Source organism: Larimichthys crocea, chromosome VI (assembly GCF_000972845.2).
Source record: "Larimichthys crocea isolate SSNF chromosome VI, L_crocea_2.0, whole genome shotgun sequence".
NCBI classification, from domain to species: domain Eukaryota; kingdom Metazoa; phylum Chordata; class Actinopteri; family Sciaenidae; genus Larimichthys; species Larimichthys crocea.
In genome coordinates this window covers 8,277,036-8,300,366 of record NC_040016.1, presented here as the reverse complement: position 1 = coordinate 8,300,366, position 23,331 = coordinate 8,277,036, and the positions used below count along the sequence as shown (strand labels likewise).

The 23,331-nt window shown below is 38.3% G+C and overlaps 2 protein-coding genes across 2 annotated transcripts; one reads left to right on the top strand and one right to left on the bottom strand.

Annotated features, from left to right (window-relative positions):
• Nucleotides 1-687: 687 nt before the first annotated feature.
• lactbl1b (lactamase, beta-like 1b) lies at nucleotides 688-14,823 on the top strand. Its single transcript, XM_019258957.2, has 7 exons — nucleotides 688-747; nucleotides 3,784-3,955; nucleotides 5,227-5,333; nucleotides 7,415-7,572; nucleotides 11,142-11,389; nucleotides 12,617-12,722; nucleotides 12,834-14,823. Exons 1-7 carry the CDS (start codon nucleotides 688-690, stop codon nucleotides 13,810-13,812), a joined length of 1,830 nt encoding a protein of 609 aa, XP_019114502.2. The 3' UTR covers nucleotides 13,813-14,823.
• A 1,011-nt stretch (nucleotides 14,824-15,834) lies between these two features.
• On the bottom strand, nucleotides 15,835-22,753 carry nmur3 (neuromedin U receptor 3). Its single transcript, XM_010735631.3, has 3 exons — nucleotides 22,551-22,753; nucleotides 19,599-20,516; nucleotides 15,835-16,474 (listed from the first exon to the last, which is right to left on the bottom strand). Exons 2-3 carry the CDS (start codon nucleotides 20,440-20,442, stop codon nucleotides 16,044-16,046), a joined length of 1,275 nt encoding a protein of 424 aa, XP_010733933.3. The 5' UTR covers nucleotides 20,443-20,516; nucleotides 22,551-22,753; the 3' UTR covers nucleotides 15,835-16,043.
• Between the last annotated feature and the right edge of the window lie 578 nt (nucleotides 22,754-23,331).

The window sequence follows — 23,331 nt, the reverse complement described above, 5'->3', positions numbered from 1 at the left end:
TAGCATTAGCTACATACATGGTGTAACAAACATCTTTTAATTGGTCAACAAGATTCTAAATGCTGACCATAGATGGAAGAAAATATGCACATTCAATATATAGAAAAAAATCATCAAAAGCAGAGAAAAGATATTTGCCAATTGGCCAGTCTCTCACAACTCAAGGTAACACCTAATTCTGTTGCTACAGCGACCTCAACACATATGATGAACCTTTTACAAAACCCATATTTGGCATGCTAGCATAGAAAAATCCCTCAAACAGATTTAGTGTAGGGTGGATATAGTGAATATATTTCTAAGGAGAGATGCCATACAAATGCAGAGATTGCACATTCTCACTGCCTTTGGTGGCATAAAATAACATTTCATGCAGGAGAAATCCACCCTGAGGTTGGCATTCATTACAGTTTTGAGTTCACTATGTGTCATACAATAATTTTTTTGTCCATTATGTGACCTTATTATATATCAGTCCAAGCTGTTCCAGAAATAAGAAAATGTGGAACAAAAATGATTTGTATGCTCCATTTCTACATATGTGGACGTTCTGTACAGACAGCAACAACGTTTTTATGATACAAAACCTTCCATCTTATAGTAATAAAGCAAAGCCAACAAACATTTTTTGCAGGAGCTGTAACTGCTTCTTTTTGTTTTTCATATATCAGCTGGTGCAGTGAAACCATGGGCAAGGCGGGGAGTAAAGTCTTCAGAGAGGCCTCGGTGGATGGGGTTCAAGCACAGGTAAAAGGAGCCACCGTACACAAAAAAAATGTTTATTAGAATAGTAGTAGCAGTATATGTGTGTGTAGCATGTTTGTGCTTGTATGTGTATGTTTGTCCTGACTGGTGTAATGGGCCAGCTATCACAGGTTATGCAACCAGGATCAGCTGCTTTCACACTCCTTTTTCCCACATTGCACCATCATATTGCACCTATATAATCATCAAAATACATCACTGAGCTTTGGAAAAGCATTAATATCTTGTCATTAAGCTGAGTGAAGGAATGATAGTCATGGATGTTCCCAATGATGGATAGAAATTTTATTAACTGCCAAGATTAATGTTTCTGTTTATGTAAGCTACCCACCAGAAGTAGATAGATAAACATCTGTCAGGTTAAATATCATTTCAGATCATGATAATCATAGATACTGTGGTTGTACATTTTATGGAAATTCAACTGACATAAAAATAAAAAAAATTAACAATATGAAGGTACTTCATCACACTGACACGAAAATCCTGTAAAACCAGTTTTGCAATTAAACCCTGCTGCTCATGGCAGTAGAGTTCTCTTAAACTTAAAATATGTTTTTCTTCTTGTTTCTTTATTTAAAGCCTTTCTTGTTCCTCTGTGTAACTTACACTTGTGTGATGAGGAAACCTGAAGCCCCCAGCAACCTCACACACTGAGATTGGACTTTTCAGTGAAGTTATAGACATCTTCAGCCAGCAGTTAAACTTTTGAAATGATGACAATGTTTAGATATTTATAGATTTTGCATAAGAGAGAAGGAGTAGGTGTCATTTTAAGAATATTTAACTACATGATCTGACTTTTTTTTTGTGAACTTATCACCATAACACAATAATCTTAATAGATTACTTTAATTAAAGTGCCAGTCAAATGTTTGGATGCTTCTTGTCATTCAGTGTTTTTTCTTCCTTTATTTATTTATTTATTTTACATCGTAGACACCGATGACATCATACACTCTAAATAACACACTCTAAAATAACACATATAGAATTACGTAAAACCAAAAAAGTGTAAACAAAACAATCAGCATCATGATTGAGGAAATTTGTACTTGCACTGTCTGATGAGTCCAAATTTGAGACTTTTGGCTCCAACTGCCTTGCTTTGTGAGATGCAGAGAAGGTAAATGGATGGTATCCGCATGTGTGGTTTCCACCCTGAAGCATGGAGGAGGAGATGTGATCATGGGGGGGCACAGTTGTTCAAAGTTATTCAAAGACAGCATGGCAACCATAGCATTTCTGCAGCGACATGCCATCAAATCAGGTTTGTGCTTAGTAGGACCATTAATTGTTTTTCAACATGACCGGGACCCCAAACACACCTCCAGGCTATGTAAGGGCTATTTGACCAAGAAAGAGAGTGATGGAGTGTTTAGGATGATTTGAAACTGCAGTGGAGGAAAAGCAGCAACAAGTGCTTAACACATAGGTGAACTCCTTCTAGACAAAAAATATTCTAGGTGACGAAGCAAAAGGTGGCTACTTTAAAGAATCCATAATATAAAATATATTTTGCTTGTTTTTATATCTTTTATATATTGTATATATAACAATATACAGTATATACAGTGTGTTTAGATGAATATTTAATGATAAGGATGATATCTTAAGTAACATACAGTACAATGTCTTAGTGTTACAGGGTTACTGACACTATAAGACTGATTTGAGTGACCGGCCTGTGAAAGAAGTTGTTCTTGTGTGTAGCTGTTTTCGTCTGCAGTTCTCTGTAGCTCCTACAAGATTGTATTTAAATATTGTATCTTAAAATTCATTTTTGATGAGTTTTTATTTTATTTAAGTCCTTCCTGGACTGACCACCCGGAGATATTAAAGGGATGAATACCTCGGTGTAACAGAAAATCTCTCTCATCTCATGATACATATCATTTTATCACCCAATCCTACCGCCCACTCTCAGATAAGGAGTTAAAACGAGCAGGCTTAGCAACCATAGGCATTGCACTTGAATATCAAAGTCAGATGAGCTGAAACACTTGGTAATACTGGCACAGCTTATATCACATGCTCTTGGACTCTTGTATTTTTATGATTTCTCTATGTTAGCTTGCAGTCAGTGCCAGTTCTGGCTACATTTGCGCCCTGCGCTCGTGCGCCCTCACGGAGACTGCGCCCTGGGCGGTCGCCCACATTGCCCATAGCTAAAACCGGCCCTGCTTGCAGTAGTTAGAGAGAAGAAGCTGTTTTGTGGCAGGTCATCTCATCCAAGGTCTAAATTCCTCCAACATCCTGAATAGTTTGTCATTCCGTCACCCGGTTGATCCAAATTTGTTGCACCCAAGTGATTGTCCTTTTAAACTCATGCTGTGGCTAAAGGGCCCACCCTATCACCCCATCTCGTCTTGTGTTGGCTGAGTAGGTGCCATCGTTGTCAGCTCATGCTGCTTGGTGGTGGGCTAAAGCAAAGCTGGACTGAAGTGAATTGATTCACAGGGATTAGGGATTAAGACTTACCCCGGCCGCTTTGGTGGAGTAAATCTGGGGATTATGATGTCAACAGCCTGTGGCTGCAGGAGAGGAAATTGAATTGTGATGAACGGGAGTGCTGATGGGCCAGGATTACAGCACAGTCAGTGAGAAATCAGAGATGGGAGTCTATGTCTGTGCCTTTCTTTTGCTCAGGAAAACCTCCATGGAACAGCATTTACTGCCTTTGGGATGTTGGAATCACAAAGTCGAAGTAACTCTGAGTAAATGTTTAGGATGTTCATTGAGTGATAAGAAGATTTCTGTGTCACTGGTAATCCAGTCCACTCTGCTCTGACCTGTGAAGCATCAGGTGGTGAGTACTGTTAAGTGCAACAGGGATCACTTGGTGATCACAAGCTGACAGCGATTTCTGCTTCTTTTATGGCACATCTCAACAGATAACATGAAAGAGAGATATGGTCAGGTTAGGCCCCACAAATATGGGAAAGTTTTCTATACAACCTAACAATTTTTCACACTCATTGCTAACCCAGTGTGTGTTGCTATCTGTTTGCTTTCAAGCCAACTCCTGCTGTGGGTGCTCCTGCTGCTGCTGTTAAATTCGAAGGATTCACTAAAGTCAGCAGGATGAAGGTGAAGTGGACCCAGCTGGGTTTGGTGTTCTTCCTTATTTTATCACTGGTGATGACAGGATGCTTCTTCTGGCAATATCAGATGCCAAAACTTCTGGCAGGTAAGACTAAACACTGTTGATAAGAAGTCCATAACAACAAAACAAACAAGGTGGCTGCAAACTACACCACTAGATGTCACTAAATCCTACACACTGGACCTTTAAGAACATATAAGTTGACTGGAACTTGTGGTGACTGACTTGAGACTCTGAAACAGTCTTTAAGAAGAGTTAAATCTTTCACTTTGCAAAAAAAGATGACCTGGACGACTGAGAACCTTCACAGACTTAACAGCTCAGTTTATCATTTGTTATTCTGTTAGTTGACATTTACTGTAGGATCGTCCTTGTTTATTACATACAACACTGAATCATTAACTTGCAACAATGCTTGTTCTTATCTGATCTGACCATTACAGCAATCCACAACCTCAGTTCCTACAGCAACTTGTACAGCAACTCCACTCCAAGTGTTACTCCACAGCTGCTTTTGCTTGCTGGGTGTGCACTGGTAGCAACATTATCAACAAATTTAAGATCTAAAACCTGTGTCAGTTAAAACAACTGAAACTTGACAGCAAGTTGATCATTTTCAGTTTTGCAGACAGTATAAGTTGTGTGTTTTAAAAAATGAAAGAATATAAACAACATTCAAGATTGATGTGTGAAAAGAATGTGAAAGAATGTGAAATATTCTTAATTGTAAACTTGAAAACATTACTTAACATTAAACATTAAACTAGCTGTCAGAATATGTCATCTTTCCAACTGTACAAGTGTCGCTTTAGTTCATTAAATTTAGTTTAAATGTGTTGACACCTCATCAGGCTCCTTAGGATGTTAAATTCTGTTACACAGTCTAGGTTTGTCATTTCTACATGGGTAAAGCCAAGGTAAAGTGACATTAATAAACACAGTTCCACAGGTTCTGAGTCATATTTTGTGTTTGATGTGGACTGATCATTTTATATATAAAAAAAGACATTTTTCATATAGAATAGAATAGAATAGAATAGAATGAAAAGGTAAATGGTGACCTGAAGCTACAATGAATGAAATATTCTCATTCATCCATCCAGATTTCCCTCTTTTGATCAGTGCCTTGTATATCATACATGATGTCATTGTATCCTGTTAGATCAGTGAGGTTCACCATAGGGAATTAATGAATCCCAGCCAATTATTCTACATTTGTTATACATTAGTTTTTGTGCCGCTGATGCATTATTCTATCAAAGACCAAGTGGGAATTACAATGGCCTGTCTCTCTGTGCTTCCTTGGTTCTTTCTTTTCCTCTTTTCTCACTTACCATTTCCAATTCTCTGGCAAGATGAAGGCATGGGTCGCAATGCCAAATTGGAGATGATGTGTCCTCGATTCCCTGAGCCTCTCCCCCTGGAGCATCCTATCCCCAGTCTGAAAGAGGCCCTGGAAAAGGTGAGGGGAGCCATATATTGTGATCTGAGGTTGTATTTCTATCATTCGCACTCAAGTTTGAGGAAATATGGGCTGGCCGTAGTAATCCTTCACACCAAATGCTATTGCAGCCGACAGAAGGAGATTAAAGATATAAATGAAAAACAGAGTGTCTGTACCAAGAGAAAAGTTGTGTTTCTGTATGCAGGGAGCAGCAGTATTCCCACTTGATCGACCACATGCAATGAATATTGACACCCAAGTGAAGAACCCAAGAGACTCATTAATTTGAGATGAGCTGAATTTTGCCAGTAAAAAGCTTAAAACAGGCACCAAGTTTATGAATATAAAAGTCAGTCATATAAACTGTTTGATATTCATTACAGTAAGAGGTTGTCTTTTGCTAATATCTGTCTTGTGAGCAATTAATTAATTTTAAAGAATAACTTTGTTTTATCGTCACTTAACATGCAAAAGGCTTTGATATAATTTATAGACTGTGTTCATTAAACTAATATCTTTGGCAAAGTGGGATTTCAAAGTAATTGCTCTGGGGTTTTCATATTTGCAGTTAATAAGGAACCTTCGCCAAAGTAAAAGCACACAGAAGAAAATCAAAAAAATATTGTGAGAAAGTACATTTGAACTGTCAGCAACTGCACAAGTGTTAGTCTTAATTTGTACATGTTGTACAGTTGCTATCATCAAACCACCAATGCATGGCTTTATGTCTGTCATACCTAAAGTAATTTAAGTACAAGTACCAATGCCACACTGTAAATATACTTAATTACAAGCAAAAGCTTTGTATTTAAAATCCTACTTAAGTAAAGGTACACAATTATGAACAAAGTATACCTAAAACTAAACAAGTAAAAGTATTTTACTGTGGTGGCGAGTCCAAGTGAAGCTAGTTTTAACTACTACGTAGTATAGAGCTAGCTGTAATAGTCTAGGTTTTCCACAAACTCGGGGCGGGGTCACAAGGTAAATCTGGGTGGTTGTGACACAAGTTTGTATTAAAAATGTATCAGTTCTCTAATCTTTGTAAGATTGTATTATGGTGTTGTAAAGAGACCCAAATTGCATACACCAACCAGAGACCAGAATCAGTTTTAAAACAGGTTATTGAGAACACTGGTAGAGTGATATTTAAGGGCAGTGAGGCTGGAGGTGATTTGAGGGGCAGAGCTATACAGGGCAGGTAAGAGACAGACTTGATTCCTGAAGCACAGGAAGGCAGGATTAGCAAAAACTCGATGGAAAGAACAGAGTGTACAAAGCTGGCTGTACATAGTTACCACAGTGTAGCCAAAACTATTCAGCAGAGTCTGGAAGGCTGAACCGGTCTTCTTCCTGCAAGGGTTGATTAACTGATAAGCCACAGGTGGTGAGGTGAAGAGATGAGAGGGAGAGGTGAGAGGCCAGCAACACAATAATTGGGCACTTGTGTATCTTTGGGCAAGAAAAGTTATTTAAAGTAAATCATCGGAGCAGTTTGGAGTTACTCATTTGAGTAGTCACAAACGAGAAAGGTTTGATCTTTTGCACTGTAGTATATAAGCTCATTACATGGCTGTTTTGTTTGTTGTTTTAACTATAGCTGTCATATAAATGTAGTGAAGTAAAAAGTACATTATCTCTCCAATTTTCCCCAAAATAAAGATGCCCAAGTATGTCCACCATTGCTGTCCTGCCAAAATAAAGCAAAATTACATCGGAAAATGTGCAAACATAATAAGAGGTAACTCTTGCCACTTTTACCTTATCCTGTAACTTTGAGAAATGCACATTTAGAAAACATTCATCATCAAGCAGTGTGAATAACAATTTGAATATGAATGTGGCTCACAGCAGCCCCTCTAAAAATACAGAAATTGTGTTTTACTCACAGCTACAATTTGCAGACAAAACTTCTTTTCTTTAGACAAAGAAAAGCAAGTGATCGAAGTGAACATAATGACAGAGCTGTTGATGGGCGATTGACATATGTCATATCATTGTACTCAAAAGGAGGAAAAAAAAGGTCTATTAAAGTCATCTTCATCTTGTTTTGGGTCTAAAGACACATAAAAGACTTCTCACTTCCCTTTCTCTTCTAGGTGGATGTCATGCTGCGGCAGAGCATCAACCCCATCAGCCTCCCCTCTCTGTCGGCCATTGTGATCTTAAATGACACTGTTTTGTGGACCGGCAACTTTGGAAAAAGAAATGGCACTGACCCTCTCTCAGGACCCCCCAATGAGTACACAATTTACAGGTGAGTCTTCAAACCTAGAGGACAAATGTCACATTTGTCTCTCTTAATGAAACTTTCATCTTCATTAGCCTACTTTGTCAAAAGTTATTGGTTTTATCTTAAGCTTTGCTGGCATCTTCAGTGCTTAGTAAGTTGTAATATTAATAAAGTTAATGTATAAAGTTAAAATATGTTGCTGATTTTGAAAGATTTAGATAAAGTTTCTAACATGCTTCTTATGTTCAACCTCATGTTTTATGTTTTGGAGCACTTCTAACCAACTCAACTCCATCATAACAAGTCTCTCTTTCCCTATAGTTTTTATGACATTACATAGTTGTCTAAAAAATTATTAGGAATTACAGACCTGTAAAGTGTTGTTTTATTCCCAAATCTTATTTTACCTAATTCCAAAAATACTGGGTCATGCATGTAACCTAAAAGTCAAATAATAATAATAATAATAATAATAATAATAATAATAATAATAATAAACATGACCAATCATGTGCAATCGGACGTCTTCTGTGATGGATTTTCTGTCACTAAAATCTCTTTAGGTCATTTTCTTTCATTGATTCTGTTGCTGCAGTCTGAAACATAAAACACATTGCTTCCTGTGCTGCAGAGGAAACAATGTGTTTTCATTATAGGATGCACATTATTACATAACCCCTAATTCATTATATTCGGAACATAAGCTCTGGATATAAATATTACTCAACTTGCATATATCTGCACAGTAGCTCCAGACTTTGATGTGTAATTGATGTTGGTGATCATGTTACTCCTGGATGTTTGGTGGTTGCTCTAAAAGTAGCTGCACAGCCCAGGGGAAGGAAAATTACATAAAAAACAATTGGAATTGTTAGAAAGTTATTTACTTTAAAAACACGTTATTTGATTAAACTAATACTAATACTATGACAAGCAAAAGATGCAAGCTACAATAGATTTTAGATCTTATCTAGATCTAGATCTTATACCTAAAAATACAAAAAATGGCAAATAAAACCTCAGTTTACCTGCTTTCACTATACCACTCAACTCTCCAAAAACATGGGGCAGCCCAACTCCTTTATGTTTCTCAATAGGTTTCCAAGTGTTAAACATAGACAGTACAAATAAATAATGGACATAGTCCCATAGGTTTCTGAAGAACTGTTGTGAAGCTCAGAGTGTGGTTAAATTAGCCACCGGTAATGGCAGCCAATCAAAGCGTCCACGCTCTTAATTCTGCATAACTTTAAGCCTCAATATAATTTTAACAGGTGAGTTATATAGAAATTCAGCATCAGTACAGTTGTCATGAACAGTGAAATTAGCTACAGAGATCAAAGCATTTTTTGTACCAGGCTGTAAACCTGTTTATTTCTGCTGTGAAGTTGGACATTTTAACATGGGGCCTTATGGTGATTGACTTGTTCTGTAGCCAGCCTCAACTGGCTGTTCAAATAACCGCAGTTTTTGGCACTTCCACACCGGCTTCACTTCATAGCCACACAGGTTACTGCTTGGTGTTAAAGTGAAAAGCATGTCTGTGGAAATTAGGATGAAAAGCTGAACCTGGCCCAGTCCCATGGAAGTTCGATTGATTAAAGTGCAAACAATAGACATAAACATGATACATGATACATGGTGCCAAGCTGCTTACACAAAACAGCCCCAAATGACTAGAGAGACTAATGAGAGCTATGCTAACAGTATGACAGGTAGGCCAGAATTGGAGGGTCGGATTAGGCACTTTTCAAATTATGTGTGTCGGGGTGGCAGTATGACGTGTCAGGCCACAAGTGGAACCACATGAAAATATGACTACAGCTGTGCTACCAGCTCTGTGAGACTGTACGTAGACACATCTGTGCTTTTAGCTAAATTCTAACATGGTCACAATGATAACGTTCATGCACTGATGTTTAGTGTGTTTTGTGTAAAACCATCTCAGGTTAGTGAGTCACAATGTTGCATTAAAGAGGTAGGCTACGTTAGCAATTTAGTGTTGCACAATAGGTGTAGCAAGGATTGAACCACACAGACTTTTAGTTCCTTGGCTGATGATGAAACATAACATCTTTCATTTCAACCTCCTTACATGATGAATGGCCACAGCTCAAACTCTTCACAAAGCAGACTTTCTAATAGAAAAGTCTTGAAAAGAAAAACCCTAATAACATGATTGAGCGTTTTCTCAGATTTTAAAAAGCAGAAATATAAACCTTGTTCACACACTCAGTAGCACTCTGGCCTTGTGAATTGGTGAAATGCCCTTTTAAAAGACAGCATGTGTTGATCAATAATTACACCATGATTAGAAAAATCAAATACTTCATATTTGATTTACCGTAGAACTCCATAATTATTCACTAATTCAAAGTTAGAAATGTCAAACTTGACAGAAAAATACAATAAGACAACACGCACACATGTAATTTACAGTGCATGACCTCAATCAAGCTGCAGCCAAAGAAAGCTATTACTCATATAACATTTAACTCCTTAAAGATGTGACATTTAAAAAAGTTATATAAAAATGTATTGAGTTCTTTCAAACATATGTGAAGTGCTCTGACTCATTCACAGCTGCTCGATTTAAGTAATTTCTCCACAATTTTTGCCACAGCTGGCAATTTTTATTTCAGTGGAGGCAGACACACACTGTGAGGATTACAACTGCAAAATTCAAAAGCAAGTTGAACTGAAAAAAATCTGCCTTTTCCAAGTTTCATGGCCACCGTAGTTTCTCCTACAGACTTGGAAGGGTAATGCTGAAGTAAGTGGCATTCAGTCAGTTGCAATCTGGAGGTAAATTCTATAAAATAAAACCTTTAGTATTGATTTTTGTAATAAGACACCTAATTTGTAATACCAATTTCCATCCATCCGTTCATTTTCTGTAACCACTTATCCTCATCAGGATCACATATATTCCTCAGGTACAAAAACTAAAAACCCTCAGATCAATGTATTATCAATTAATTAAAAAGTCCTATTTTTAAAGGAATGGTGTAATATTTTTGGAAATAGACTTGTTTGTTTTTCTGAACTTTTGTCATCATAGTGAGGTTGCCATTGGGACATATAGCAACCAGTTAAAACTAAAACAAATCGCTAAGCCTGTCCAAGAAACAGTCCATCAAATAACCTTCATAAAACCACAATTCATAGATTTTACACCTCTATTTTTGTGCAGATTCAACAAATTGGGTATAATGTGTTAATGGGTGAGCTTTAAAGGTGTTGGTACAGTAGGTGAATTTTGTTACCTTTGAACAGCGCTAAGCTTACTAGCTGCAGTGCTATCTTTAATATACAGACATGAAAGTGGTATCAATTCTCTCATCCAACTCTCAGCAAGAAAGCAAATATCCCATTACAGTTAGGATGTATAAAGGTAAAAGTATAAAGGTATAAAATTACAATTTTGCACGTTGCTACTGGATGAAACATATGACTAAACTACTGATCTGACTCAACATATATAGTATACAGCGTATAAGGATATGAGAGTAAAAGCTTGCAATAGACAAAAACTGTGTCAACATAAAGATGCTCATGAAGTATTTCGCACCACTCTGCTTTGTGTCTTTCAGAATCGCCAGCCTGTCCAAAATCTTTCCGACACTGATGCTGTACAGACTCTGGGAGGACGGGAAGATTGGCTCCCTAGATGACCCTCTGGAGAAATATGTGGAGAACTTCACCATTAAAAACCCTCTGGGGAAGACGAGAGACTCTGAGCTAAAATACGTGACAGATGGCCTGATATTTCTGGACAGTGGGGAGGTTCAGATCCGCTCCTCTTCTGTCACATTGCGGAGGATGGCCAGCCAGCTCTCAGGTACATGCAGAGGATTATACAGAGCAACTCCAACTTTAAGTGAATTCCTGAGTCCACTGCTGCGATTTAATCAGATAGAGTATGTCCCCAGATACAGGAAATGCATCTCTTCTGTCAGCTTCTGTCAAAAAGTGGAGTGTATTTGAAAATTCGTTTTGTTTTATAATTCTGGTGTTGGATTTGGACACCCCTAGGAGCTGACATGCAAACTTACAGGTGGAATAAAAACTGAGCAGCAATCTCTGTTAAGTAAAGCCTATGTGGAAGTGCCAAAAACTGCATTTCCTTGAACGGCCATTGGGGCTGGCTCCAGAACAAGTCAATCTCCATAAGCCTCCAAGTTAAAATTTCCAACTTCACAGCAGAAATAAACATGTTACACCTTGGTACAAAAAACAGTTTTGGTCTCTATAGCTAATTTCCCTATTCATGACAACTGTACTGAGTCTGAATTTTTATATAACTCACCTGTTCAATTATATTATGTCTTGAAGTTATGCAGAATTAAGAGCATGGACGCTTTGATTGACAGGCGGGTGCCATTACCGGTGGCTAATTTAAACACACTCTGAGCTTCGCGACAGCACTTCAGAAACCTATGGGACTACGTCCATCCCACCTTTGGTCCACCGATGATCCACGTCTTTGCCAATATTTAGGGTCAGGACTGCCAAGAAGACGTTGGCCAGAGCCAACATAGTGAGCTTCACAACAGCTCTTCAATAACCTATGGGTAACATCACAGATACAACGTCCATATTTAAAGTCTATGATAAAAACAAATACTTAAACAAGTAAGGATGAAGAAGAAGGGATTCCTGGTAAGAGTGTTCCTTTGATTGAGTTTGATCAGATCTGAGGTTAAAGTTTTAGAGCTAAAACAAAAAGTCGATTAAGCGATGAGTCAGTCAACAAAAAATGAATCATCAACAATTTTGTTATTTTTTTAGGCAATTCATTAAACATTTGATTTGATCTGATTTTAATATCTTCGGGTTCTGGACTATTGGTCAGCAAGCAGAATCATGAATGTTTAAATATCTTTTCATCTCTCAGTTGATCACAGAGGTATCACGGCTGAACTCAGAGAACTTTGTCACGTAGATATAAAGAGAAACGAAATAAGAAATGTCTTGTGCATACAAATACAATTCATCTGTTGCTGTTTTTTCATTTATTAATTTTATTTTTATTATTTGACACTAACTTTAATGTGGGCTGATTCAGGCCTGCCCAGGAGACTCCGGGCCACAAATCTGCTCTGGAAAGGAAAAACGCAGTCTGCAATAAATCTGCTACAAGATGATGTTCTTGTTGCAGACCCAGGCACCAAGTAAGATTTGTTATGCTGTGTTGATTTAAAGAGTTTAATATGCACATTTTTATTTTGCAAACTAGAATAGTAAATTCTATGAAAATGCATGAATATCTGATTTCCTTCCAGATGTCATTACAGCAACCTTGCCTTCTCACTGCTGGCTCATGTGATGGCCGAGCGAGTGGCCATCGTTGACTACCAACGGTGGATCACAGACAACATCCTGGACCGATTGGGGATGGAGGACACCGGTTTTGACATCACCCCGGGGCTCCAGGGCCAGATGGCTGTGGGAGTGTACTCAAGTGGAAAACCAGCCCCGCTCTATGACCTGGGCTGGTACCGTCCTTCTGGTCAGATGTTCTCCACAGCTGCAGATTTGGCCAAGCTAGCCATGATGCTTCTGGGCGCTTATCACCGCAAGCTGCTGGAGCCAGACTCATTGAAGATCATGCTGACCCCACTGTTCAGGTGTGATAAGGACTACTTTGCCAATCGTACAGGGACACCGTGGGAGGTGAATGAGCAGATGGGCTATGAGGTGGTCCGTAAAGATGGCGATCTAGATGGCTACTCTGCCACCTTCTCCCTGGTTCCCAGACTGAAGCTTGGTTTGGTGGTGCTAATGGCTGGCAGCCGGTCTCAGAACCAAGATGTGGTCACCAAGGCCTACAATCACATCATCCCAGCCATAGAGAAAGCCTTCAGGGAGGCCAAAAAGGTTCTCTTTGCTCCGCCAAACCCAGATCCTTACATTGGCTTTTTCACCTACAGTAACATCACGTTCTACGAGATCAAAGTCGGGCCGGAAGGAGTTCTCATCATGCAACAGTTTGGGCCTCAGATTGAAGAGCTGATCCCAGAGAAGTACAGGACAATAAAGCTCAACTACCTGGTTGACCGGGTGTTTAGAGTGGTTTTTGAAAAAGAGTATCCTTGTGTTTTGCGAGTTGGCACAGCATCAGTGTCCCTGGAAGCCCAAGATGGCCAATTATTTAACTTCTACACATTTGACAAGCGAGGTTTGTCCCCTGGTTTTGACGCACCAGGACTAAACACGTATAATGTCATCAGAATAGCCCGCAGGCCATCATTTTCAAGCTGAACTGCTGCAGTGCTGCATCCCGCAGACAAATGGTGTGTCCTTGGGTGAACAAAAAGAAAGCTGTTGAAAGACCAAGTGGAAGAGTGGGGGGTCATTTGAGTGATCAAAGACTGTGTCCTTTATTATGTCTTGCACAGAAAATGAATATCTCTGCTGAATGATGTATGTGTCCTTCTCACACTGGTCCTTAATAACGCTTCCTGACATCCACATTATGGCAACACGGTGCTTGTGTCTTTCCTGCTTGCATTTTAAATCACTCCTACATCGTCTTGGTTTCCTATATCCTTGGAGGAACATCAGAACACTGGCTCATACTCTTTGTGTGGTCACTTACAGTACATGAATATTGACATACATTTGATTACTTTAAATTCATGGGCCATGACTGCAGTGCTACATACATATTCATCTTCTATTCAGATTTAATTTCTTTATGTAACTCTGAACCATTCTGACAAGTAAAGTCAGGACATGTTCATGGTAAACATGAATATGCATTACTTTTACTTAAATACTGATGTTGCCATGGGTATGAAACTGCTTATTTAATGTTAATATCATGCACATGTGAATAAGATGCAAAATATTTTGGCTATCTGATGTGAAGCGATTAAGGACTAAGAGGCTTTTGTATGCCTGTGTGACTCTTTGCTGTTAATCCCTAAAAATGGACTCCAATTTTTCCTGACCTCGATCACCAATATGAATAATACATTGCCAGACTGCTGCAGAAAAAATGCAGATTCAAGTGTTCAAAAATAACCATTATAAGGCAAAGGCTATAGTTTTATCTTTTCATGTGAGATTGCCGGTCTAACAGTGGGATGGAAATGAAATATATATTGTAAATGTTGATTACTCCTGAAGCATCAGGTGCAACCGGTGATATAGAGGATATGTGAATGCAATGCTGCCTAAGAAATAAATCTATTGTATCCATTTTAAATGGCTATGTATGATTGAAACATTTAACTATACAACATGTTGTTGTCTCAACCCACAGAATGAAGTCATTCTGATTTGTTTATGTAAGCAATGCTGACACAAAACTGTACCAACATACAAATTATGCCATGTGTTAATTATTTGCTTTTGTTTGTTTGTTAGTTTGGGTGTCAGAAGTTAGAAATGGCTTCAGGAACGCAGCAATCACACAAAGCAACCATAATGATGAATAAAACTTGTTAGCATTATGCATTCTTCATATTTCAGTGATCGAATATAAGCAGACATTAAATATAATAGCTACATGTTGCAATGACAGCTTCAACATTTATTTGTGTAGCCTTTAAATAAGGGATTGCACAATAGCCATAATCAGTTTTCAACTTTGCAATTACAGTGTACAAGAGTTATACCAATCAAAATGTACAAATGTACAAATCATGTGCATGATTGCTGGCCATGCAAGATGAGACAAAACAAGATTAGGTACAGCTCACAGTAAAGCATTGCTTCCTTTGTGTACAAGTTCCACTGAAACACAGATAAATAGATGGTCTGTTTTTTGCTGCTCAGCAACACATACATTTTCCAAAGAGTACAACATGTTCAGATTACATCATTCAGATTAGATTTGGCTCTCTCTGGATTCACCCTCCGAGGTGTACAGCAGTTACATAATAAGACAGCAGGTGGAATAGGCAGGCACTGTTGAACTATGTGACAAACAAACAAATCAAATCAGAGTTCACAGACAAGCTCCTTAAGGATGTGTTGAGTTTGAAGGACTGCACTTCAATTTGACTTTTTAATATTGCCACATGGATGTTTCAGGCAAGGCATCCTTCTTAAACCTTTTTCATATCTGGCAATATTAAAAATTTAAATTGTGCTGTCCTAGTCTTTCTTTTTTTTGATCCTGCACCCAGTCTTTGAGGTGTTATTGCGGATTGGGAATGTCATGTCTTATATTTTTTAAGTTTGAAGGAATAACTCGACAGGCTTATTCCCCTTTCTTGGCAAGAGATGACACAATACCACATCTGCTAAATGACGAATGTTGTTCATATTTTTGTAAAGATTAATATACACAATAGAATGTGCTATAATGAGATTTAAAAATGTTTTTAGTTGGCTTTTGTTAAGCCAACAATCTAGCTTCATATTTATCAGATGTGAGAGTGGTATCAATCTTCTCTTCGAACTCCCAGCAAGGAAGTGAATAAGCTTATTTGACCAAACTATTCCTTTAAATTAGTTTATGCTTGTTAGTTTATTCAAATCGGTTAGAACACTGAGGTCTTGCAGGTTGTGTCTTTACATCCACATGTGAGGATTGCAGTGTCCATGCTCAGTGTGATGTTAGGAGACAGCAAAGGGATGAAAGCATTCAAGTTCTTACCCCCAGCCTGAGCTCTGGTGCTTGACACAAAAGGATCTGGTAAGATCTTAGGGAATGGCGGCGAGTCTCTGACAAAGCTATTATCCTCCACATGGGAACACACAAGTTCTCGGAAACACTCCCTGAACCGCGTGGAGAGTAGGCTGTAGATTATAGGGTTGACTGCTGAGCTGAGGTAGAAGAGGATGCCTGACAGGATGTGGACGTACTGATAAATGTTGTGCATCAAATCGGTCCACTGGCTGATGGAACTCCACAGGAGCCGCTCGATGTGGAAAGGCGCCCAGCAGACTCCAAACACGGCGACAACGATCGCTACAGTAGCAAAAAGAATGAAATTGAAACTGTTTTAAAAACTGTTGTTGTTTTTTTATTGTTACAGTTTAAACACTTTTCCTCCTGCTATTCCTTTTGATAAAAAGAGTGGAAAGTCGTGGGTGGTACATGTGATAAGGACTTCCTTACATGTGCGGATCAACACCCAAAACCCTGATTCCTGCAATCATATATAAAAAAAAACTACCTCTAAAAACTAAAGTTCATTTAAATGTGATTTATATAGTGCAAAATCATAACAAAAGTTCTAGCATGATACTTTCCATATAGAGCTTTATATTATTATTAACCCAACATTCCCCACCATGAGCAAGGACTTGGCGATAGTGGTAAGGACTTCAAAAAAAGTAAAAAAAATGATCCAATTAATTTAATAGTCAATTGCAAGAAAATTTATCAGCATTGTTTGTTTTTTTTTTAAATTAGTTTATCATTTTAGTTATTTTTCAGACAAAATTGGCAGATATTTCCTGGTTCCAACTTGTCAAATGTCAGGATTTAATGCTTTCCTTTCCATCACATATAAAATTAAACTGAATATAAACAATTTATATGGGGATTACAGCAGTCTGGTCAGGTTGCCTAACCGTGATGTCTTTGAAGCAAGTGAATTAATTTAATCACACTGATCACTGTCACAGCTGTCACAAGGACACAGTATGTGTACACACCCAAAGGTCATTTAAATTTCAGATCAAATAGAATATCTAATCATGTACATGCTTTAATGAAAAATATCTTTTGATATGGCAGATGAGACAAAACTGAACACAGCATAATTAACAGTGTTTTAAGTCTTGTCATTTGTAAAAGTGTGCAAGCAGCAGAACTCAACGTCATTCATTACATTCCTCTCTAATAACCCATGAATAATGCTGTCCAGGAGCAGATGATGCACCAGACTCTTTGGCTTTTTACAATGGTGGACAAATTGCGTCAAGCTAACCAACATAGCTTCACTGTAAACTTGGTGGCACTGTATGCAGTGACAAGATATTTATAAATGTGAGAGTGGCAAATATTTGACACTAAGTTTCTCTCACAGCGAACAGAGTTTGTACGATTTCTCTGTTTGATCACTTATCATTTAGTTTCTGCTCTGTTGGACAGAATCACTTTTATACTCTGTATCATCTTGTTCCAGCTCTTGAAGCTACAGAATGTGATGTTTACACAGTTTCATGCATAATTATATCAGTTGGAAATGTTCCAGATGACTTGTGAATGATTTTATGGATCATTTCCACAAATATTCAGCCTGGAGTGTTGGAAACTTTGGCATCTCTACTTGAACTTAAATATTGTGGGTTTGAACAAACTTTGGCTGCATAGCATGAATTTGTAATAACTGCCACACACTTACGGGTAAGTTTAACCTTCAAAGCACTTAACTTATAACCTATCCCCTGCTTATCTCACAGACCTCGTTCTGACTTAGACTTCGTTCCCTACGGTTTTTCATCAGCAGGTGTATTGGCACCACCAGCCATCAACCTCAGCACTATGGGCTTTTTCCTATGCTGCACTCAAACTGTGGACCTCCCTTACCCCTCGCATCCATGCACTGGACTCTATCAAAGATTTTAAAACTGCTCTTAAAACACATCTTTTTCATATCTAATCATATTAACTATATTTTACTTTCTAAGAATGCTTGGTTAATGTATCGCTTTATTGTTCTCTAAGTGACCTCAATGCAACATATGCTGTTAAGAGCTGAAGGTAAGAGGAAGTACTAACAAAATGCAGCTTAAGAGTCTACGTCTATGCTAGAAGCACTGTGAACAAGCTGATGAGAAGATGAATGCCTAAACCAAATGTAAGTGCAATCATTTTAATGGTTATTTATCCTTACTTAAAATTAACAGAGAGCATGCCAGGTTGACCCACAAGGCATTAAATCCTTGTCAATAACGGTTAAAGTTCTCCATCACATATATGAAAACAATTATTTCTTGATATAATCAGGACAGTTAGTTATGATCAAGTGTGTAAGATTTGTGAGGGGAGGGAGTTGCAATCCCTATCTACACCTCTAGATGCCACTAAATCCTTCACACTGGTCCTTTAAAGCAAGTGAAGTTTTAGCGATGTTGTACCGTCACATCATACTCATGCATGACTTATACATCAATAGTATTCTAATTTTAAACATGGTCTGTTATGTAGAAGATACAGAAAAATAGAAATGCATTGCAAAATTGGCATATTGTCAATATTTTAGATATTTTTTTATTCATGTTTTCAGGGGAGCTCATGTCGCATTAAGATAAATCAGACTCCTACTAGCTCCCCTGTTGTGTCTCCTTGTCAACAAAAATTAACTGCTGCTTTTTTTTATTGCTAAATTCTGATTGTTTGTGGAAATCCCTGACATCGTAACATTAATGCTCCAACCTTAGCAGATAATAATAATCTAAAAGTTTATGAAGAAATTCAGCACTTACACTAAGAAACTGACTCAAATTATTTATTTTTGTGTTCAAGAGGTTCAAAGTGACTCCTACTGGAAGTAAAATAAAAAAATGGATATATCAGTCTAGAATGAAATCCCTCATACGGAATTGACTGACTCAATAAGACCTGTGCTTACAATATCCATGAAATCTCATCAAGCCCCCCAAAGCTTAGAAGATGTGATACAAAAAGTCGTCCTCCAGAATACAGTTTTGTCTTTGGAAACATGTCTAGGCACTGCTTTTGAATCATAGCAGATTTTTACAGTGATGCCTGTTTTCTCAAGACAAATAAGAGAGGAAAAAACAAACGTCATTAATGGTGGTGTTGGGGGGGTGTCTAGCTCATTCGGTAGAGCATCCGCCACATTGGCTCAGTCCTTGCCACCGCGGTGCAGGGTTCAGTTTCTTTCTATTCCTGCTTTGTGGTTGAGATTAGAACATGAAGGCAGTAATGCACCTTAGCATTGGTTTCCAGTGGTACAGTTAATAAGTTAGTGGTTGTAATTTATTTGCCAAAAAAGAGAAAAACTCTTAGTCCTTTTGCCTTCTTCCCATATTTTCTACAGATATTGAGATAATAATTTTAGATTGATTTCTTTTGGCCAGGATAACCGTGTAGTAAAAATCGTGACAGCCATACTCACAAAGCATCTTGTTGACTTGTCTCCTGCGCCCGTTCACGTTGATCTTCCTTTGAGTGTTGCCGCCACAGTTCTTTCCCAGGTTACCGTTGGGCTGCTGCTTTTCTCTGCCCAAATGAAGACCCATCACCAGGTACAGCACACTGATCACCATCATGGGCACAAAATAGAAGCATACAGTTGTGATCTGCATGACCATGTTATAGATCCACAGGGGCTTCAGTACTGTGCAAATAGCCGACTCCTCCATCCTCTCTGGCAGGTAAAAGATGCCATGCAGTGAGGTGTTGGGGATGGCACAGATCATGGACACCACCCACACAATGCTGATGACCCGCTTGGCATGATGGTTAGTTGACAGATAACGTGTTTTGAGGGGGTGGAGCACAGCTATGTACCTCTCCACACTCAGAGCTGTGACATTGAGAATTGAGGCGAAGCAGACCGTCTCGAAGAGGAAGGTCTTGAAGTAACAGCCACTCTCGCCAAAGGGGAAGGGGTAATTCTGCCACAGGTCGTAAATCTCCAGGGGCATCCCGAATAAAAGCATGAGGAGGTCTGATGCAGCCAGGCTCACAAGGTAGAGATTGGTGGGGTTTCGCATCTTCTTGTGCCGCGCTATCACTGCACATGTAAGCAGATTTCCACACAAGCCGGTGAGGAAGATGAGAAGGTAAATGCTGGTCACAGGGAGGAAGAAGGGAGATCGTTTTGGACCCAGGATTTCAGAGAGGTTGACTTCAGTGAATTGGTCACTGGTGTAATTCCCAGTGGCATTTAGTGACAGGCTGGTATTGTGGAACAGTTTAGATATGTTTGAAGGGGAACCCTGCAAAGTGAGCTCCATTTCAGAGAGGAAAACTGGCAGGAGATGATCACATCCTGCGATGATTTCTGGTTCTGATCAACACTGGGGGCCTGCTATAAAAAGAAGAATAGAGAGATGAAACAAAAAGACAATCAGAAGAGGATTTCATTTGATTAGTAGCTCAGTAATGATCCGTATTGGGGTCCAACTTCAGTTTAACATTTTATGTTTCATAAATCTTTTCAACTGAAACTTGCTGATTCACATATTCTCAGAACTTCAGACCTAATTATGCACTAAGGCTTTAAAAGACTCACATTGGCATACTTGAAGTGGAGGATATTTTAAATCAAACTAGTGTGATATCTGAAAACAAATCACTAGGGACACTACTAAAGATTATTTTCATTATCGTTTATTCTGTCTTTTATTTATTTATTTATTTATTTATTGTGTATAGAATACATAGACAGTATAAAACATGGATGTCATAGGTTTCTGAAGAACCATTGTGAAGTGTGTGTGGTGGCTCTAGCTGTCGCCATGTTGGCAGTCCTGCCTCTTCCGCCTCCCGGCTAATCTAAAAATAAGCCAAATTGTGGATTGAGGTGGGCTGAGTGATACCTGGGTGCTCAAACAAGCCACCTGTAACAGCGCTGACCTGTCAGTCAAAGTGGTCACACTGTTGTGCTTAACTTTAAGCCTTAATATCATTTGAACAGGTGAGTTCAATAAAAATTCACCCTCAGTACAGTTGTCATGAACAGGAAAATTAGCTATAGAGACCAAAACTGTTTTTTGTACCAGGCTGTAAACATGTTTATTTCTGCTGTGAAGTTGAGCATTTTAAGATGGGGGCTTATGGAGATTGACTTGTTCTGTAGCCAGCCTCATATGGATGTTTGAAGAACTGCAGTTTTTGCAGTTCTTCACTTCACAGCCACAGAGCTTGCTGCTTGCTAAAATGTCAGAAATATGGAGGAATGCTATTCATAACTTTACACAGCCCAAGGTGGCATCTTCATTTTTCATATTTTATCCAACCATCAATCCAAATCCTGAAAATATGAAGTGTATAAAAGCAGGTAATCTTCATATTTGAGAGGCTGACATAAGAGAAAGTTTGGCTTTTTGCTCAAATGTAATTATTTATAATAATCAATCAGCAAAATAGCTGCCAAATTCCCTATTAATAAACAAACTGATGAATTGTTGCAGCTCTACTTCTTACCACTTATTATAGATAACAGGTCTAAAGTAATAACAACCATTTTTTGGACTGGAATAAGCAGCAGCAGGTTATCTGCAAGCCACACATTTTTAATAATAACCTAATTGTGAGGACACTTGGTGCAAAAATGAACTAAAATGCACTTTAGATTTGTTTATTTAGCAAATAGTCAATTAAGGAAATGCCCTCGTTGATTTAATCATAATTTTGTCAATTTATTTTATTTTTTTATTATTTTTGAAGTATGAAGAGAGATCTGCAGACCTCACAGCATATAACCAGACTCCAGGCCAATAAATTGCTGCAATAAATAAATGACACTTAATATTCTCATAATTTCATCATGTTTGCAGACCCCTGATGAAAAAACAGACATTTTCTATGAAAAGATACAATTTAGTGGGGGGAAAAAAACCCGCAAATGAGTCTCACATGCAAATGGCTGATTCCCCATGTGGGCTGAGAAATATTGCCACTCTAATATGGTTCAAATCGTTCTCATCAGCTGCTGACTGTTGAGGCTCATTTGCATTACACACCCTGCAATTTTACATGCTAATGACTTCTGGGAGGTTAATTATGTTGCCACGGCTCAAGTCCAAGGTTACATAGAGACTAATGCGGTATGAGAGGCATGGTTGGAATTATAACCTTAAGTTAATGTTCCTCTAATGTTTCTGCTATTAACTGTCAGTGATCTAACAGTGACTTTTAAAGACATTTTGATTGGAAGAAAATGTTTAAAATTAACGTTATTTTAAATTTTCACGAGTTTTATATTTATTAAATGTTATTGTGCTTTGCAAATACTTAAAAATGGTAAACAAAAATGTAAATACGTGCAGAATATTTGAAACTTGCACAATAGTAGCTTTAAACTCTTATTTTAAATATTTACAATAGAAATAAAGCTCACCTTGACGCTGCTGGTCTGCAACACGCTTCTTATAACGCGCTCTCATTATTGGAAATAGAAGAAACAAGCAGCACACGAGACGAGGAAATAAATAAAAAAAATCAAATGAATAAATGTTATTTGACGCGCTTCTTCTTATTTTTTAAAAGAGAAAGACGAGGCAGACGGAGGGTCCACAGAGGATGATGGGAACTGCAGCCACGTCCTCCCTTCAGACAGGGAATAAACTGATGGTGAGATGTAAAGAAGACGGGAGGGAGAGAGAGACAGAGAGGAGGGGGGGCAAGAGACGGGGACACAGAGATCATGCATACTTTGTTTAGTCTGTGGTTTGAGAAAAAATGTTGCAGTTAATTGAACTCCAAATACACGTGTCTGCAGGAAGTTTAAGAGAAAAAAAGTGCTTTTGTGTGCTGTCAAACATTAGGGAATGTACAAAAATGATTAGGGAGGGTTATGTATTTTTCATTTTGCTCAAGGCGGGGTAGTCTGTATATTTTTTTATCTCCTATATTTCCTCATTCTGCAGTGATTCATGGTTTAAACTCTGGAGCAAACACTCATGTAGATGTTGTGGTTTTGTGTTTCTGGTTTTCTTTTTCCTGTTTTATGTTGAAATGATGTATTCTTAGGGGTCTTGTGTTACTTTACTTCCTGCCTTTGTCTGTGTCCTCTGTGTTTAATGACCTACTGAAATGCCCTTATACAGGCCCTTATAAAGTTATGCTTAGTTCATGCTACCTACAAATCTGTATTTGGGTTCCTGGTTAAAACTAAACCA

Excerpts from the sequence above, each read along its gene's own strand:
- lactbl1b (XM_019258957.2), top strand. The coding sequence starts at position 688 with ATGGGCAAGGCGGGGAGTAAAGTCTTCAGAGAGGCCTCGGTGGATGGG. Across the intron at positions 11,390-12,616 it reads GATGGCCAGCCAGCTCTCAG|GCCTGCCCAGGAGACTCCGG; the intron begins GTACATGCAGAG and ends GGGCTGATTCAG. Across the intron at positions 12,723-12,833 it reads GTTGCAGACCCAGGCACCAA|ATGTCATTACAGCAACCTTG; the intron begins GTAAGATTTGTT and ends ATTTCCTTCCAG.
- nmur3 (XM_010735631.3), bottom strand. The coding sequence starts at position 20,442 with ATGGAGCTCACTTTGCAGGGTTCCCCTTCAAACATATCTAAACTGTTC. Across the intron at positions 16,475-19,598 it reads ACAAGTCAACAAGATGCTTT|CGATCGTTGTCGCCGTGTTT; the intron begins GTGAGTATGGCT and ends TTGCTACTGTAG.